At 49.0% G+C, this 19,480-nt stretch overlaps 1 protein-coding gene across 1 annotated transcript in view; it reads right to left on the bottom strand.

Annotated features, from left to right (window-relative positions):
• Nucleotides 1-278: 278 nt before the first annotated feature.
• The window catches only part of MOGAT2 (monoacylglycerol O-acyltransferase 2), a 36,294-nt gene continuing 17,092 nt past the window's right edge, over nucleotides 279-19,480 (bottom strand). The window contains exons 3-6 of the mRNA XM_033145740.1: nucleotides 9,173-9,377; nucleotides 6,692-6,866; nucleotides 4,953-5,152; nucleotides 279-475 (exon numbers count right to left, since the gene is read on the bottom strand). Of these exons, the coding sequence (XP_033001631.1) occupies nucleotides 321-475; nucleotides 4,953-5,152; nucleotides 6,692-6,866; nucleotides 9,173-9,377 (735 nt within the window). The 3' untranslated portion in view covers nucleotides 279-320. The remainder of the gene's footprint in view (nucleotides 476-4,952; nucleotides 5,153-6,691; nucleotides 6,867-9,172; nucleotides 9,378-19,480) is intronic.

Here is a 19,480-nt window from a genome sequence, read left to right as displayed (position 1 = left end):
CTCTTCCAGCTCTATGATTCTATGATTCTATGACTTATAGAGCGAAAGGCTTTGTCCCTGCATCTGATCAAGATCAGCCCATCCCTATAGAAGGACGAAACCACCGCCAGAGAAGATAAAGAAAATGGGGGGGAGGGGATTATATTAAAAATAAATTTAAGGAATCGCAGAAAGAGGGGGAAGGAAGTCAAGTTTTGAAACATTTAAATGATTGTAAAATTAATGAAATGCATGAACCTGAAAAGCATAAATATTTTATTTATTTTTATTTTTATTTTTTAAAATGTGGGCAAGGGAATGGGAAGGACGGCTTCCTTGTTTCAAATGAAAGAAAGGTGCTTGTCCTCTGGGACGCCGTACTTCAGCTTGTGCTCTTCAAAGAGCTTGCACAGCTCCTCCATGTAGACCTCGTGCAACTTGTCCACGTCGTCTTGGCTGGGGTTGGGCTGTTTCTCAACTTGGATGGGTTTTCCAACTGCAGGCGGGCGGGGAGGGAGGGAAAGACAGCGAAGAGTGGTTCAGAAAACTCAGGCGATTAGGTAAAAAAAAAGGAATGGGGTTGCTTTAAGAACTACCTGACAAAATAGGGTTCCAAAAATAATACTTGGTTGTGCTTAGATTAATTTCGCAGATATAATGGGGGGGGGGACTGATATTATTAAATGAATGCAGAATATTTGTCCCTTAAGAGAAGTGTAGAACCTGCAAAGAGCTAGAGAGAAGGCAACTAATATAGAAGGGATTTAAACTACTTTTCTGGATCGGAAAGAAAGTGACTGGAAGGAAGGAAGGCAGGAAGGAAGGAAGGAAGGAAGGAAGGAAGGAAGAAAGAAAGAAAGAAAGAAAAGAAGGATTACAAATCTATTTCTTTTGTAGAACCTGGCATAAAGAATATTCAAAGTACTGTTTGTATCCTGTGAGCAATTTTGTGTACTTGACTAATTATTTTTTGTGTTTTATTATTTATCATTTTTTCTTTCGCTCCTTTCTTTCTTTTCCTTTCTTGTTTTCTCTTCTCTCTTTTTTATTTTCTTTTTATATTTTTTACTTTTTATGCATTTCTTCTTTCTATTTTTGAATATTTGGATGTAATGTTTAATTTATACTTTTTTGTAATTTTTTTTAAAAAAATGCAGAAAAGACTATTTATGTCTGCGACCGCGGCTGCACGGATGTTAATGACCCAGGAAGCTCCCGCAGCCAATCAGAAGCCGTGGAAGCCCCGTCGGACGTTCGGCTTCCAAAAGGACATTCGAAAACCGGAACACTCACTTCTGTGTTTGCGACGTCCGGGAGCCAAAACATTCGGGAACTAAGCTGTTCGACTTCCAAGGTATGACCGTATATTGGAAGCTTCCCAGGGTGGCTGGGGCAACCCAATTAGATGGGAGAAGTACAAATAAATTATTATTATTATTATTATTATTATTATTATTATTATTATTATTACATTAAATCAAGAAAATAGACTAGTTGTTTAATATTGAACTCCTTTCCGCAGATGTTTTGAACTTCAGTTCCCATCAGCTCCAACCAACACGGCCGATAATGAGGGGTGATGGGAGTTGTAGTCCAAGAATCATACAAAAACGACCTTATATTGAATTATACCAGGTATAGGCAACCTTCGACCCTCCAGATATTTTGGACTACCATTCCCATCATCCCTGACCACTGGTCCTGTTAGCTAGGGATCATGGGAGTTGTAGTTCCAAAACATCTGGAGGACCGAAGGTTGCCTATGCCTGATTTAGACCGTTGGCTCAGTACTGTCTACACCAGTGTTGGCCAAACTTGGGTCTCCAGCTGTTTTTGGACTACAACTCCCATCATCCCTAGCTAACAGGACCAGCGGTCAGGGATGATGGGAATTGTAGTCCCAAAACAACTGGAGGGACGAATTTGCCTATGCCTGATATAAAGTGATTGGCTTTGCATAAACACGTGCATTGGGCAGAAAAGTGTGTATAGTATACTTGGAGTAATTTGCACCAAAATGCTGAATTTTCACGAGGACGTTAAATAAAAATAGCGGAATGTGTGAAATTTAAAATTTGGAAAAGTGAGAAACGAAAGCATTCATTAGCTTAAATACCCCCCTATCCTACAGTCAGGGATCCTACTTCTGCAACCAAGCATGAGGTCATTTGTTACTAGTAATGATTTTCCTGCCTGATGCTGAACACCGAGAGAGCGTTTCTAGGACTGAATTCACCGTGGTGCGCTAATTATTGTGGGAACCGGCCACAATAACTTCAGCCGCTCCTTCTCGACAGGTTAATTCAAAGAGACAGTTTCCTACAGGTAAAGCCACCCTCTCTGATGGGATTTGACAGGCAGCGGTTGCCCGTAATTGTTTGGCAGCTTGTTTGGATCCTCTCCGTGGTTAGACGGACTTTCGCCAACCTCTGCAGCGGAGGACACACTTAATGGGATGTTGGTCGGAAACCGCCTTAGCCCATTGTTGTCTGGCAAACACAATTAGCACAGCCTTTCAGGGAGGTCATCGCTGGATTCTCGGCCCGGCCGATTCCTGGCGCCAAGCCCCAAACCCAGAAAGGGTTGAGAGAAGGAGTTTGAAGGCCTCGCTGCCGTAGCCGTTTGCTGGTCAATAGCAAGCTTCCCTCACCTGGCGCCCCCTTGATGACACGGGGAGGGGGGCAGAGCACTGCAAGCAGAAGGTCTCAGGGTCAATCGGGAATGTTCCCTGTCCAAAACCCCGAGGAGCTGCTTTCAGTCAGTGTAGACCAGTGTTGGCCAAACTTGGGTCTCCAGCTGTTTTGGAGTTGTAGTCCCAAAATATCTGGAGGGCCGAGTTTGCCTAGGCCTGTGTTGTAAGAATTTTAAGGTATTTTATTTATATATTATAATTGTTATTAATGTACCAAAACAAATAAGACCACATGTCTGAAAAACAGCACAGGAAGACAGGCCTCACTCCATTTTGACTCCCAACTGGCCAAGTATTTCATTGTCTCAGGAACAAAGGGGGGGGTTGCCCCTCCAGCTACTCAGCAGCCCTCTGCCTGAGTGATAATCTCTGGCATCCTGATACCTGAGTGCCAGACAAAAGGGTGTGATTAACTTGGCTGGGAAATAGGGAAATGTAAATATCTTTGTTTCACTTGATGGGTTTTTGGTGGAGGGCAAGAGGAGACATGGGGGCAGGGTCCAAGATGCTCAGATCACTGCTACAAGACCCTCCCAATTAGTGATGTAATTCTAGTGTATGGAGGGGTGGTCTTGAGCTGGAGGGGGGCAATTTCAAAAGTCTATATAGGAGCTTGCGCGCCTTTGTTGGAGGTCTTTTGCTTGCAAGACACCCTGCTGCAGCAGTTTTCTAATAAAGGGCTATCGCCTTGCTTTGGGAGATTCTGTATTGTCTCTACAGTGGTGCCCCGCTAGACGAAAATAATTCGTTCTGCGAAAATTTTCGTCTAGCGGGTTTTTCGTCTAGCGAAGCGGCAATGACAGTCGCGCTTTCACTAGACGAAAAAAAGACGAAAATTTTTCGTCTTGCGAGGCAGCCCCATAGACTTTTTCGTCTAGCGGGGCAGCCTCCTGCTAGACGAATGCCTTCGTCTAGCGAGTTTTTCGTCTAGCGAGGCATTCATCTAGCGGGGCACCACTGTATTTGTTCTTAGGTGCTCTTGACAGGAGGGGAGCCCTGCTGAGGCACTCCCTCGGGTTCGTGGACTCCCTTCTGGGGCCGAACCTAATTTTTATTACACCTGCTTTACATAATGCATTTTGTCTGCTATTTTCATAAATATCTACATTTCTACTTGCATTTTACGCATTTATTGTACGCATTACTTGGCTGGAGAGCCACACTGAAAAATTTGGAGGTGTGTGGATTTTGAAGAATGACCGTCTTGGTTTGCCCATTGTTTTGGAAAGTGTGACTTGGCTAAAGGCCTATGCACACTTCCTCTCGTCCTGCGGCTCTCCCCCAGGTAAAACAGCTTTTTAGCGCTCAGATGGCAATTGGGGTTTTCTCTGGATTGACATTTGCTCCAATGTAGCACTAAAGAGCGAGTTTTCCCTGAAGAAGGAGAGGGGCGTGGGGAAAACACCTAGAAAATGTGGGTGAAGTGGAAAACTGCTCAGATGCAGGCTTTCTAGGCACAAGCAGACTTTGCTTAAGTGATTTTTATTTACTGAACTTGAGAATGCTTAAATGCCTTGCTGAGTGTTTCCTTCTGGAATGTTCCCCAGTAACTCTCGTGCGATTGGTTAACTCTGGTCACATGTCTTATTTCATTCTCCATTTGGCTTTGTGCAAGTGACTTCATGGCTGCATCTCCATGAACACTGAAGAAGAGGCTGTGTGAGATTGCTCTCTCTCTCTCTCTCTCAACCCAATAAAGGAGAGGACCGCTGATGTTTCTGTGCGAATGTATGTGACAGAAAGAAGGGCAGAAGTTGATGTTCTCCCAAAGAAGCAGTTAAGGAGAGGTCTGCTGGAAGGGGAAAGAGGAAACATCACAGAAGGAACTGCATGGCCAAGCTGGATAGTCTACAGAAGGCTGAGAGAAAGACACAGTTTGGTTGAATGTTTACGGAAGAATCAGTAATCTAGGGCTGCCATACGACCTGAATTTCCCGGAAATATCTGGGATTCGTCCGTCGAAGATAGCATCTGGGAAGAAATTCCTAACATTGTTTAAAATGTCCAGGGAAACCTGGGCAGCCATTGTCGGACGTGTTGTTTTTTTGGAGAATCTCACCCAAATCAGTTCAAAAAACTTCTTATCCTTTTTTGAAAAATTGCAAATAAAGCTCATCAACTTGCCCCTCCCCCCCAAAAAAAAGCTCAACAGTTTTTGTGTCTGGATTTTCATGTTTTGAAATATGGGAACCCTACGCAATCTTCAACTGAGAAAAGCTAGGCCCATGCTTGAATAACCACGAGAACGTAAATACTTTGCTACTCTTCCAACCAGACTTACCCACAGTGTGGATGGGTCGCCGATACGGAATGAGCCCAAAACTGTACTGAAAGATCCCGCGGGCGTGGAAGAGGGGGAGAGAGATCCCCATGATCTTTTGCAAGTGCTCTTGAATCCACCGCAGCCAGCCGCCCTTGGGGTTTTCGACTTGATCGAACAGCTCGTTCTCGCCGAAGGAAAACACGGGGACAAGAGGGGTGCTGGGGGAGGGGGGCAGAGGAACGGAAAAGAGGGTGTTGTGTCATCATCATAAAGCCCAAAGAACACCCAGTGTTTACACCGGGGTAAGGAGCCCCACCTCGACCTGGACCACAGTCTAGGCGTGGATGCTGGATTTGATACGGCCCATGAGCCTGAAAAAGCAAGGCCTGGGGGCCGCTGAGGCTCCCCCCCCTTGCGCTCGATGGTGACTTGTCCGATGTCCACACTGCTTTTGCAATCCGAGGCAGGAAGCAAAAGCGGGAGATTTTCCTGGACCCCTGAGGGGCTGTGCTTGACCTGATGGCTCACCAGTTGTATAAAGTTGCAAGGAGCACTTCCCATTTCAGAACATAAGATCAGGATCTACTGGTATTCAGAACATAGCTGTCAACCTTCCCTTTTTTGCGGGAAATTCCCCTATCAGTACTATAGTCTACAGGATAGGGGAATTTCCCGCAAAAAGGGGGAAGGTTGACAGCTATGATTCAGGAGCATTGCTGCCTCCAATTGTGGAAGCAGAGCAGAGGCATCATGGCTAGGAGCCATTGATAGCCCTCTCCTCCTCCACGAATCTCTCTTGCCCTCCTTCAGAGCCATCCAAGTTGGGGGACACCCAGTGGTGGAGCTTCAAGCTCTGGTGGGGGCAGAGAGCAGGTGGGCGCATGGTGCGCATCCCAGGGGACTGGCGCGCCGCCTGCGGGGTGTGGTGCCCAGCATGGGGGGGGGGCAGCCGCGATGGCACCCCGCCGGGATCATGCCGCCGGGGGTGGTACACTCCCCCTGCACCCCTGTTCCACCACCACTGGGGACATCAATATAGCGGTGCCACCAGAGTTAATACAGTGAGAGCCAGTGTGGTGTAGTGGTTAAGAGCGGTAGACTCGTAATCTGGTGAACCGGGTTCGCGTCCCCGCTCCTCCACATGCAGCTGCTGGGTGACCTTGGGCTAGTCACACTTCTCTGAAGTCTCTCAGCCCCACTCACCTCACAGAGTGTTTGTTGTGGGGGGGGGGAGGAAGGAAAAGGAGAATGTCAGCCGCTTTGAGACTCCTTCGGGTAGTGAAAAGCGGGATATCAAATCCAAACTCTTCTTCTTCTTCTTCTTCTTCTTCTTCTTCTTCTTCTTCTTCTTCTTCTTCTTCTTCAGTGGTACTTCTGGAAGCTGTCTGCGGACAAACGCCAGCTCCCTCGGCCTATAGAGCGAGATGAGCGCCGCAACCCCAGAATCGGACACGACTGGACCTGATGGTTAGGGGTCCCTTTACCTTTTTACCTCTGGTTAAGAACTTAATTCGTTCTGGAGGTTCATTCTTAACCTGAAACTGTTCTTAACCTGAGGTACCACTAATGGGGCCTCCCGCTGCCGCCGCCGCGCAATTTCTGTTCTAATCCTGAAGCAAAGTTCTTAACCCGAGGTACTATTTCTGGGTCAGCGGAGTCTGTAACCTGAAGCGTCTGTAACTCGAGGTACCACTGCATTTTGTACGGGACTTGCACAATGCAGTCCTTCACCTGACAGCGTGCCACGACTGACTCACCCATGGTGTATAGCTAGCCGAACAAACCCCTTCCGGTTTGCCAACAAGAGGGTAAAAGCCCCTGGCCGGGCGTCCAGAGCTTCTTGGGCCCCTCCCACAGCGATGGCGAGGACATTCCCTCCTCCTGACCTCTGCAGGACGTTGGCAGCCGTTTCCTTGTCAGATGGGACTAAACCTGGGTATGAAATGCAGGGGTCGTGAGAGTAAGCTCCCTGAAAACCATCAGCAGTGTTACTAATAGTACTATTATTTTGCAAATGCCCTTGTGGGACACCTTCAGGAGAAGACAAGGCTAAGGAGTAAAACCTACACAAACCCAGAGTTGGGGCCATAAGATGGTTGGATGGCATTTTGTTCGCCTCCTTCCGGCAACCCCTGCAGCCAAGCTGGTGCCAAATGAATTGCTTGCCTTTCCTTTGGACCACATCAGCGAGACCAAGGGGTCTTGTCGTCTGGGCAGTCCCAGGGACGTCCCAGGGACGTCATTTCAGTGCTGCAAAAACCATGCAAGAGGCAGCAGTTACAAGTTACTGGTCTCTGCGGTCATAGCAAGTGCCGTGGTTCTCCAGGAGTTTGACTTCACCCCTGGAGGCGATCTCCATTGTCTCTCAGGGCAGATGGATGCCAACATACTCTTTTTTGCAAAACTCTTTGTGTGCAAAACGTGTAAGGCCTTGTGGTGCCTCAGTTTACCTAATGGGCGCAGGGGTAGAGGAACAAAGACATTGGATTCTTATCTCATTATACATGACAAAGCTATTTTTAGCCATCTCACCCCTTGCTTTTTTCCTGTAAGACCAATTGCAGTGGTTAACAGTCGTCAACAGGTTTTCCTCACCCATCAGCTAATCACCCATTCCCACCACCCTTCTGAGTAATACCCCTCCCCACTCCCTCACTATATTTAAGGGTCTGGTGACTTCTGCTTCAGTGTATCTGAAGAAGTGTGCATGCACACGAAAGCTCATACCAAGAACAAACTCTAAGGTGCTACTGGAAGGATTTTTTTTTAATTTTTAATTTTGTTTTGACTATGGCAGACCAACACGGCTACCTACCTGTAACTGTGGCTCTTCAGATACTGGTGGACTACAGCTTCCATCATTGCTTGGATTACTGCAATGTGCCTATATGGTGTTACCTTTGAAGGTGACCCGGAAACAACAACTAATCCAGAATGCGGCAGCTAGACTGGTGACTGGGAGCGGCCACCGAGACCTGAAAAGACCTACATTGGCTCCTAGGACGTTTCCGAGCACAATTCAAAGTGTTGGTGCTGACCTTGAAAACCCTAAACTGCCTCGGTCCTGTATACCTGAAGGAGTGTCTCCACCCCCGTCATTCAGCCCGAACCCTGAGGTCCACCTCCGAGGGCCTTCTGGCGGTTCCCTCCCTGCGAGAAGTGAGGGAACCAGGCAGAGGGCCTTCTCGGTGGTGGCGCCCACCCTGTGGAACGCCCTCCCATGAGATTTCAAGGAAATTAAAAAAAGATCTGACCTTTAGAAGACAGCTGAAGGCAGCCCTGTTTTTAATATTTGATGTTTTACCGTGTTTTTAATATATTGTTGGAAGCCGCCCAGAGTGGCTCGGGAGACCTGGCTAGATGGGAGGGGTATAAGCAGTGCTGTCAAGTATCCTGTTTTCCCCGGGATTCTCCCTTATTTTAAGCAGTTTCCCGCTGCTCTCCCTTATTTTTTATTTCCCTTAAATTTCCCGTTTTTAATGGAAGCAGCTCCTCCCCTGCTGGCCAGGGACTGGGTGGGAAGACCTCGCCTACTTGGAGAGAAAAGCCTCAGCCCTCAAAGCAAGTGGGAGCCGTTTCCCGTGCTTACAGGGGGGTGTATTCCTCCCCCTGCATCAGCCCCTATCCGTTGCCGCCGAGCCCCTCAGCCGGCCAATAGGGTTAGCTGGCGGGCGGAGCCTGGCTGCCTTTGAGCAGCTGCTGCTTCCTGTCCTGTTTTGATGGGATCAGACAAGAAGACGATGGGGCTCCGTCGCGTGGAGCACATGGCTGCCCTCCTCTTTGCTCCACTCCGAACCCGCTTGGAGTTTACATTGCTGCTCCGCCCACTTTTGCTTCTGGCTCCGCCCACCACTGACATGTGACTGTCCCCGGGATAGGTGAGACTGCTGATCCCTTATTTTCAAATCCGAAACTTGACAGCTATGGGTATAAGTAATAAGTTGTTGTTGTTGTTGTTGTTGTTGTTGTTGTTGTTGTTGTTGTTGTTGTCGCTGACTAACAGCCATGCTGGTTGGAGTTTGGGGAGGATGGGAGTTCAGTGACATCTGAAAGGTCACAGCTACTACATCTGTGTTTTACTGGGTGCAGGGAGTTTTTTCCCATGTTGGGTTTAGGTGGTGTGCTAATACTCGTTGATGAGAATCCATTGTTATTTTATCTCCCCCCCACACCTTTTTTTTTCAGCAGCCAGATACTGGCTCGTATCGTACCTCCCTGAGAACCACAGCTCTCCTTACCTCCACTCATCAGATAGTCACGGAAAAACGGGAATCTGAACCAGAGGTTCAGCATCATCAAATGAGGGGTCAGTCCTGGGAAGAGCCTGGAAAACCCAGTTGCCTCCGTACAGAAATTGAGGAAGGCGCCAGCCACCAGGACACCGTGGGGATGGAAGCCGAAGATGTAGTTCTTCGCAGGGTCCAGCTCCACCGTCTTCACCAGCTGTAAGAGGACCAAAGTCATTTAGGGGCTCCTGCAGGACTCACCTTCTGAACTGGGAGAAGGAGACCATTTATTTCCCTTTTCTTTTTTCACAGTAAAAGCACGTTACTTCCCCAAACGCATCCTGGGAACTGTAGTTTCCCTCGCACAGAGCTATAATTCTAAGCAACAAACCGCAGTTCCTAGGATTCTTTGTGGTGTGTCATGTGAGACACACACACACACACATTTCTAATCTACATTTCAAAATATTCATTTAAACATCCTTAAATCAATGACTTCCCTTCTTCTCTTTCTACGGTTCATTTTGCATGCCATACATCCCTGCATATTTTACATGAGCTAAACCATTCAGTATTCCATTGTTACATCCATCAGAACCTATTTACACAGTTGGATTGTGTTCATTTAAAAACTCTGGCAGCATTAAGATAAATCCAACAGTCCAACCCCCCACAATGCAGGAATCCTGCCCACAGCCATCATTGGGTGGGCTCGAACCACCAACCTTCTGGTTAATAGCCAGATGCACTGCCCCATTGTACCACAACCGCCATTCAGAGAGCTCATCCCAGAGATTGTTTAATGGTCTTTCCCTGTTTTCTGACCATGGGGGCACAGCTCCTCTTAGCCCCAAATTAAAATCAGAAACAGGTATGCACACGAAAGCTCATCCCAAGAACAGACTTAGTTGGTCTCTAAGGTGCTACTGGAAAGATTTATTTATTTATTTTTTATTTTGTTTTTAAAATCAGAAGCACACTTTGCTCTAACCGCAGAAAAGGTTGATGTTTAGATAGTGTGGGGTTTTGAGTTGCCCGCTTGCTGTAAGGAAACTCCCTGTTCCTGGTGAGAAAGAGGACCATTGGCTACCTGAGATGGTGAGCCAGAAATGAAAAGGATGCTTAAAATAACATTTGTAGACATCAGAGAGAACTTGTTGACTTGCCATTTATAAACTCTATTTTTGGAATGAAGTCAATGCCTTTAATGAGAACTGGGCGAACAAAGGAGAGATAAGAGGACTGAACACCAATATAATTGGACAGAGAATAAGATTGGGGGGGGACACCTCCTGAGTGTTAACAATATAAAAACTTTGCTGCAGAAGATGTGAGCCACAGAAACAACGACTGATCAGACTGAGAATAAGGATGGATAATATTAGTTTTGAATTTGAAAAATAGCCAAAAATGCAGAGACATGAACGAGAACGATTATCTCTAGACATCTGGAACATGGGAAGTCCCTCCCAAAAATATTTATAATTGGAATATATAATTGGTGGCATTGTTGTTATTGTAATTTGGACTGATTTGGTTTAATTTGTCATTAATTGAAAGATTGTTATTGAAAATGAATAAAATTTTAACAAAAAAACCCTCTTTTTTAAAAAATTAAAAAATCACCATATATCATAAAGACACTGCAGTCTCACTTGTGCCTCGTTCCTGAAAGTAAAACATGGACCCTGGGCAAGCGTCAGGAACCCCATAAATCTCGCCCTGCTTGGAGACTAGGGTGGCAATAGGAGACGGCCTTTTACCCAGTCAAACAATTGGATCTATTGTGCTCAGTCAAGAGTTATTGGCAATGGCTCTCCGGGGTTTCAGAGCAAGACCAGAATCTTGGTGATCTGCTGCAAATTACCTCAAGATCTGCTCAGGGATCGCATTCCCCCATCTATACTCGCTCAACCTCCTCCGTCTATAGAACTGGCATTGTGACAGGTACCACAGTCCCACAAGTGTAAGAAATCAATCTTTTAGCGTTGCAGCTGCTACACTTTGGAACTCCAGGACCCCTGAAAGTTAATTCCAATCGCGAACAACTCTGGGGTTGCGGCGCTCATCTTCCTTTACGGACCGAGGGAGCCGACGTTTTTCTGCAGAGAGTTTTTCCGGGTCATGTGGCCAGCATGACTAAGCCACTTCTGGTGAAACCAGAGCAACGCACGGAAACACCGTTTACCTTCCCGCCAGAGTGGTACCTATTGATCTACTTGCACTTTGACATGCTTTCGAACTGCTAGGTTGGCAGGAGCAGGGACAGAGCAATGAGAGCTCATCCTGTCGCAGGGATTCAAACCGCCGACCTTCTGATCGGCAAGCCCAAGAGGCTCAGTGGTTTAGACCACAGCGCCTCCCGCGTCCCAATTTGTTGTTGTTGTTGTTGTTGTTCAGTCGTTCAGTCGTGTCCGATTCTTCGTGACCCCATGGACAAGAGCACGCCTGGCACCCCTATCCTCCACTGCCTCCCGCAGTTTGGCCAAACTCAGGCTAGTCGCTTCGAGAACACTGTCCAACCATCTCATCCTCTGTCGTCCCCTTCTCCTTGTGCCCTCCATCTTTCCCAACACAAGGGTCTTTTCTAGGGAGCCTTCTCTTCTCATGAGGTGGCCAAAGTACTGGAGCCTCAACTTCAGGATCTGCGCTTCTAATGAGCACTCAGGGCTGATTTCATTAAGGATGGATAAGTTTGATCTTCTTGCAGTCCATGGGACTCTCAAGAGTCTCCTCCAGTACCATATTTCAAAAGCATCAATTCTTCGGCGATCAGCCTTCTTTATGGTCCAGCTCTCTTTGTTTTTAGTTTATTGTCACTATAATTTTTCAACTGTGTTTTATTGACAATTTCCGAGTTTTGCTTTGCAAAACGGCTCTGGGGCTTTTATGAAAACGAAGCAGTATATAAATGTTGTTGAATCAATGAACTTGAAAATCAATAAATGCATTTGGGTCCTGGTTTACATTCCACCCAGCTCCTGGAACAGATTCCAGGGTTAGATGCTCTCCCTTTATTTCCCATTAAGACATTTCCCTTTAAGCCACTTCTTTCTTGGAAAAAGCTGGCGGGGAGGGTGGCTGAATTAGATAACCTAACAGCCTCCCCTTGTCCTATTTCTAAGAATCTCCCTCTGCCTGGAGCTCATTTATCCGCAGAAACATCAGGCGCTCTCAGATCGCAGGGGGTGATAACTGGGCTTGCCTTGCCCATCTCCCTGATTAATGAGACTTTTACAGATTAATGAGACTTTTACAAAGCAAAGGCTGTGAGCCTTCGTGCCTAGCTCATCACCAAGACTGTTTGCTTTTCCTGACAGAGTCATTTCAGTGAGAGCAGGATAAGGAGAGAATGTTCTCTGGTTTTGCAATGTCCCCAGGCTGGAACATCTGGTTTCATGCTTGGATTCCCTTCTTCTCCACCAATATCTCCAGTGGAGTCTGGTCCAGTGGGGCAAATGGGACTCTGCCCCCCCCCCAACCTCAGCCTTCCATCCACCAACTGAATTGTATACAGAAAAAACTCGAAAAATTATAATATCGTGGAAAAGTCCATTTATGTAAGCAATTGTTTTCATTAGCTTTGTTGCTGTTCAGTCATTCAGTCGTGTCCGACTCTTCGTGACCCCATGGACCAGAGCACGCCAGGCACCCCTATCCTCCACTGCCTCCAGCAGTTTGGCCAAACTCATGCCAGTCACTTCGAGAACACTGTCCAACCATCTCGTCCTCTGTCGTCCCCTTCTCCTTGTGCCCTCCATCTTTCCCAACATCAGGGTCTTTTCCAGGGAGTCTTCTCTTCTCATGAGGTAACCAAAGTACTGGAGCCTCAACTTCAGGATCTGTCCTTCCAGTGAGCACTCAGGGCTGATTTCTTTAAGGATGGATAGGTTTGATCTTCTTGCAGTCCATGGGACTCTCAAGAGTCTCCTCCAGTACCATATTTCAAAAGCATCAATTCTTCGGCGATCAGTCTTCTTTATGGTCCAGCTCTCACTTCCATACATCACTACTGGGAAAACCATAGCTTTAACTATATGGAGCTTTGTCGGCAAGTTGATGTCTTTGCTTTTTAAGATGCTGTCTAGGTTTGTCATTGCTTTTCTCCCAAGAAGCAGGCGTCTTTTAATTTCGTGACGGCTGTCACCATCTGCAGTGATCATGGAGCCCAAGAATGTTAAATCTCTCACTGCCTCCATTTCTTCCCCTTCTATTTGCCAGGAGGTGATGGGACCAGTGGCCATGATCTTAGTTTTTTTATGTTGAGCTTCAGACCATATTTTGCGCTCTCTTCTTTCACCCTCATTAAAAGGTTCTTCAATTCTTCCTCACTTTCTGCCATCAAGGTAGTATCATCAGCATATCTGAAAGATACTCGGAGTCCAGTGTGATTTTCATGCTCTTTATTCAGCTCATAGTAGTGAGGAATGTAGTTCCCCCAAAACGTTTGCTTTATATACACTATTTACACAATGGGCCCCACGTGATTGGCTAATTCCGGGATACTCCTGTATGCCAATCAGAGTGCGGATTCACTTCCACCTGGAGCTGGATTGGGTGGCTCCTGCGGACCAATCAGACTCCTGCAATCTCAATCCTATTGTTCTGGGACCAGTCAGACTGCTGCAATCTCAATCCTATTGTTCTGAGACCAGTCAGACTGCTGCAATCTCAATCCTATTGTTCTAGGACCAATCAGACTGCTGCAGTTTGGATCCTATTCAACTCAGTACATAACACCCCTCCCCTCTAAGTTCCAGTCCTGCCTGGGAGGTTGCATCCATAGTCCTCAAGGTACGCAGGCCGCCTACGTGTGCGTTGCGGCCTGGGCTGTTCCATGGTCAGGGGTTCTGATTCAGGCTTGTGTTCCAAGGCTGCTGGTTGTGATGGGGCTGTTTGGTCTGGCGCAACCAGCTCACTCTGTCGTGGCTCTGGTTCCGGTGCCCTTTCGGCCTCACGGGTCCTCTCAGTATTTACTGATTCTGCCTCCCCTGCCGGCCCCTCCTGCTCTACGGGTCTCAATGCCCCACTGTTCCCTTGGGACTCCTCTGACCTGTCCTCCTCCTGGTTTTCTCCTGGGAATCGTCGCCGTAGCTGGTCGCAGTGGCGGCGCCAGCATTGCCCCCCCTCTGTTAGCACCTCGTATGAGACGGGGCCCGTCACCCTGGTGACTGTGGCGGGTACCCATGCTGGGCCTGCCCCAAAATTCTTTGCGTACACTGGATCCTGGGCCACAAAGGTCCGGGGGTTCCTGCCTTCCTCCACCACTACCTCATCCTGAGCTCTGTCAGGGTGGAGGCGGTCCAGTCTGATTGCGAGGTGCCGGCCCATTAGTAGTTCAGCGGGGCTCCGGCCAGTCGTTGAGCTGGGGGTGCTGTGCTGTGCTAGAAGGAATGTGGCAAGGCGGTACTCCCAGTCCCCTTGCGTCATGCGGCGTAGGGTGTCCTTGGTGGTCCGCACCATGCGCTCTGCTTGGCCATTGGTGGCAGGGTGGAATGGTGCTGAGCGGATGTGGCGGATGGCATTCTGCGCTGTGAAGGTCTGGAATTCTTCTGACGTAAATGCGGTTCCGTTGTCTGAGACGAGAGTGTCAGGGAGTCCATGGGTTGCAAACAGCCTGCGTAGTACCCGGATGGCTGCGGACGTAGAAGTGGATGGTACCAGTGCGACTTCCAGCCATTTGGTGTAGGAGTCCACCACTATGAAGAATGTTTTCCCCTGGAAGGGGCCCGCAAAGTCCATGTGCAGGCGTGACCATGGTGCTCGGGCGGACTCACAGGACTGCACTGGGGACCTTGGGGGATCTGGGCGGGATTCTTGGCAGGCCTGGCAGTGTTTGACCCAGGTCTCTATCTCTCCGTCAATCCCTGGCCACCATACATAACTCCTGGCGAGGGCCTTCATTCTCACTACCCCTGGGTGTGTCTCGTGTAGGGCTGCAAGGACCCTTTTGCGAAGGGGCTCAGGAACGACGACCCTGCTTCCCCATAACAGGCACCCCTTGTGGGCCGACAGTTCATGTTTACGGGTTGCGTAGCCAGCGAATTCTGGCCTGGGGCTGCTGCTGGGCCATCCCCTCCACACCCAGTCCAGGACCCGGGAGATGACCCTATCTTTCTTGGAATGCTGTGCAACTTCTTGTGCCTGAATAGGGCGGTCGGGAAGCAGCTCCAGGCTCATAACCTCTTGTGCGGGTGCTGGGTCGGGGCCTGTTTCTGGTAGTGGTAGCCTGCTGAGGGCGTCTGCGTGGCCCATCGCTTTCCCAGGGCGGTGAATCAGTGCATACTGGTAGCCGGCAAGGAAAATTGACCACCTGAGGACGCGAGGAGACAGCACTTGGGGGGTCTGCTTTTCGGGGGCAAACAAACCAAGCAACGGCTTGTGATCAGTCTCCACGGTAAAGGGCCGCCCGTACAAGAAATCGTGGAATTTTTTTACTCCCTTCACGATTGCCAGACCTTCCTTGTCGATTTGCGAGTAGTTCCGCTCAGCTGTGGTGAGTGTCTGGGAAAAGTATGCCACTGGCACCTCTCTTCCATCTGGGAGTTGGTGTCCAAGGACAGCACCGATGCCGTAGGGTGAGGCGTCACATGCTAACACCACCGGCAGCCTCTCGTCGAAGTGTGCCAAGACCGAGTTTGAGACGAGCAAGTCCTTGACTGCCTGGAATGCGGCCTCCTGGCGCTGGCCCCACACCCAAGGGGCCCGCTTGTCCAGGAGTCTGTGTAGGGGCTCTGCTACTGCTGCCTTATGGGGAAGGAAGGCATGGTAAAAGTTCAATAGCCCCAAGAAGGCCTGAAGTTCAGTCTTGCCCTTGGGCGCTGGGGCATCACAAATGGCCCGTACCTTGTCCCCAGTCGGGTGGACCCCTTCTGCATCCACCATAAATCCCAGAAAGTCCACCTGGGGCACTCCCAGTAGACACTTTTCCCGCTTCACCTTGAGACCCACTGTCTGGAAACGGTGCAGAACGGTGCGAAGGCGATCCTCAAACTCCTCTGCCGTGGGCCCGGCAATCAACACATCATCGAAGAAGGGGGTGACGCCAGGAATCCCTTTAAGGAGAGAGTCCATTAGATTCTGGAATATGCCTGGTGCCACGCTGACACCGAATTGCAGCCGCTTTACCTTGAACGCTCCCCTGTGTGTCACAATCGTCTGTGCCTCTGCTGTGGCTTCATCTACTGGCAGCTGTTGATAGGCTTGGGCCAAGTCCAGCTTGCCAAACAATTTTGACCCAGCCAGGGTGGCGAGGACATGGCTGACCACTGGCACTGGGTATGCGTGGGCCGTGAGGGCCTTGTTTATGGTACATTTGTAGTCTGCGCAGATGCGGACCGAACCATTAGGCTTGACGGGTGTGACGATCGGGGTTTCCCAGGTGGCATTAGGCACAGGCTCCAGCACTCCTTGCTCCACGAGCCGGTCCAATTCCTCGTCTATACGGGGTTTCAGGGCGAACGGGACCCGGCGGGCCTTGAGCCGGACAGGTCGTACTGCGGGGTCCAGCTGTAGGGCAATGGGGGGGCCCGTATACTGTCCCAATTTCCCATCGAAAACTGCCGGAAACTCCTTGCATATGGCGTCCACATCCACTTGTAAGCTAGTGCGGTTCACCCCGGTGACGGCTAGCCCCAGTGGTCCAAACCATGCCAATCCCAGTAAGCTAACGTAGGAGCCCTTGACCACGAGCAAGTCCAGTTGCCGCGTCCGCCCTCGATATTGCACCCTGAAGGTCCCCACCCCCATTGTGGGGACCTTACGTTTCTGGAAGTCCCGGAGGGTGAATGGGGCTGGCCTGAGTTTGGGACCCCCACTAGGGCACAGTTTCCTTAAAGTCCGTGCCGAGATTATGGATAAGGTTGAACCTGTGTCCAGCTCCATGCGGCACGGGGCCCCCTCTATCTGTACCTCTACATAAATTTTCTCTATGTTGGGGTGGGGCAACTGGTATACCTGGTAGTCCGTGGTCTCCGTCGAGTTGCCTTGGTGCGTTGGGCCCCGGGACCTGGGGCTCTTGGGGCGGTCATCTGATGCCTGGCGTCGGATGGGCCGAGCCCGACACACCCGGGCGATGTGGCCTGATTTTCTGCACTGCCTGCACTCGGCATTGCGGAAACGGCAGGTCCTCCTCTCGTGATTCTCTCCGCAGCTTGCGCAGTTCCCTCCTTCTGGTCGAGGCAGCTGTGGTGTGTGCACGGCTTGAGTGCGCCGCTGTACTCTGTGCACCTCCTCCCTGTCTCATCCCGAATCGTCGATGAGGTCCTCGTGGTGGACCCTTGGTTGGGACGGCACGCTCGGCCGTGCCTCTTGCATTGACCTCTCGGCGGCTTCTGTTGCCAGGGCCTCCTCCAGAGCGACCTGGAACGTTAGGTCCTTCTTGGCATAGAGGCGTCGTTGCAGCTTCTCGTCCCTCAGGCCACCGACGAGACGGTCACGCAGCATGTTCTCCAACTCTGAGAAGTTGCAGAACCGAGCGGCTTGGCGGAGGGAGGTCACAAACCCCGTTATGGTTTCCCCCGGGGCTTGCCGCTTTGCATAGAAGGCATTTCGACGAGCCACCACCGAGGGCTGTGGCGAGAAGTGCCCCTTCAGCCGTTCCACGATTGTTTTGTAAGGAACGGTAGCGACATCATCAGGCGCAAGGAGAGCCCGGGCGATTTCGAATGTCTCCTCTCCGCAGACGCTGAAGAATATCGCCCTCTTCTTGGCATCGTTGGTGACCCCTTTAGCTTCTAGAAGAAAGGTGAAACGGGTGGCGTATCCTTCCCAGTCTCCTGATGCTGTGTTGAATGGCGAGAAGCTGCTGTCCGTTGCCATCTTGAGTTCCTTGGGACCCGGAGCTGAAGCCTGGATACACGGTGCGAGGCAGCTGTGCGGCAGGTGGCGTTGCTGCGGTGCTGTGTGTGGCAGTCAGCTCAGCGGGATCCCATCCTCGTCGCCAGTGAAAGATACTCGGAGTCCAGTGTGATTTTCATGCTCTTTATTCAGCTCATAGTAGTGAGGAATGTAGTTCCCCCAAAACGTTTGCTTTATATACACTATTTACACAATGGGCCCCACGTGATTGGCTAATTCCGGGATACTCCTGTATGCCAATCAGAGTGCGGATTCACTTCCACCTGGAGCTGGATTGGGTGGCTCCTGCGGACCAATCAGACTCCTGCAATCTCAATCCTATTGTTCTGGGACCAGTCAGACTGCTGCAATCTCAATCCTATTGTTCTGAGACCAGTCAGACTGCTGCAATCTCAATCCTATTGTTCTAGGACCAATCAGACTGCTGCAGTTTGGATCCTATTCAACTCAGTACATAACATATCTGAGGTTGTTGATATTTCTTCCGGCAATCATTCATTAGCTACTGGATTTTAATATATGAGATAGACTCATGACATGCAAAGCGAGATATGTCAAGCCTTTGTTTGTTATAATTGTGATGATTATGGCGTACAGCTGATGAGAACCCCAAATCAACAATTTCAACTTTCGGGTTTTCATCATCTATTAGTTTCACCTTTTAAGTTGAATTACTGAAAGAAATGAACCTTTCCACGATACTCTAATTTTTTCCAGTTTCACCTTTCATTGTTGATTTGGATGGGAACCCCAAGTGCCATCTATCCCAACCCCCTCACAATGCAGGAATCCCAGATAAGGAATCTCCCGAGCATCCAACCTCTGTTCAGAAACTTGCAAGGAAGGAGATCCCATCACTTGGGCTAAAGGGCTGGAAAAATCAACAACTAAAATCACCTGAAAACAACAATCCCAGTACAGAGGTGTATGGGGAAAGAGCTCTTCTTAAGAGACTGGTTGGAAGAGGAAGGCTTTCAGCAGGCGCCGAAAAGAAAAACACAGACAGCACCTGCCTAATATTCATGGGGAGGGGAGTTCCAAAGGGTAGGCGCCACCACAGTAAAGGCCTGATTCCTATATTGTGTGGAACTAGGGCTGGGTTTACCATTAACCATTCAGCAAAATAAGCATGTGCTTAGGGCATGAAGGGAAGGGGGGACATCACACACACAAAAAATCTATTTCAGGATTTACCATGCTGCTGAGCAAAAACAAGCATTATTACAGCCCTTATAGAAGAAAGAAGCCTCCACCAAAGAAGACTGGTAAAATATATCATTGAACTATGCAGCATAATTCAGTTATCTGGAACCCAAGAAAGAAAGAGCACTTTTGTTTTAAAAGGGGGTAAATGTTTGTGCCTATTTTTCAAGCTCTGTGTATAGATTCCTACATTAGCACAACTTTTTAAAAGTCACTTGTAATAAGATGAAGAAGGTTTAAAAATTTACTGTGAGGAAT

The sequence above is a fragment of the Lacerta agilis genome, chromosome 4, assembly GCF_009819535.1.
Source record: "Lacerta agilis isolate rLacAgi1 chromosome 4, rLacAgi1.pri, whole genome shotgun sequence".
Classification (NCBI taxonomy): domain Eukaryota; kingdom Metazoa; phylum Chordata; class Lepidosauria; order Squamata; family Lacertidae; genus Lacerta; species Lacerta agilis.
This window is presented reverse-complemented; position numbering and strand designations above follow the sequence as displayed.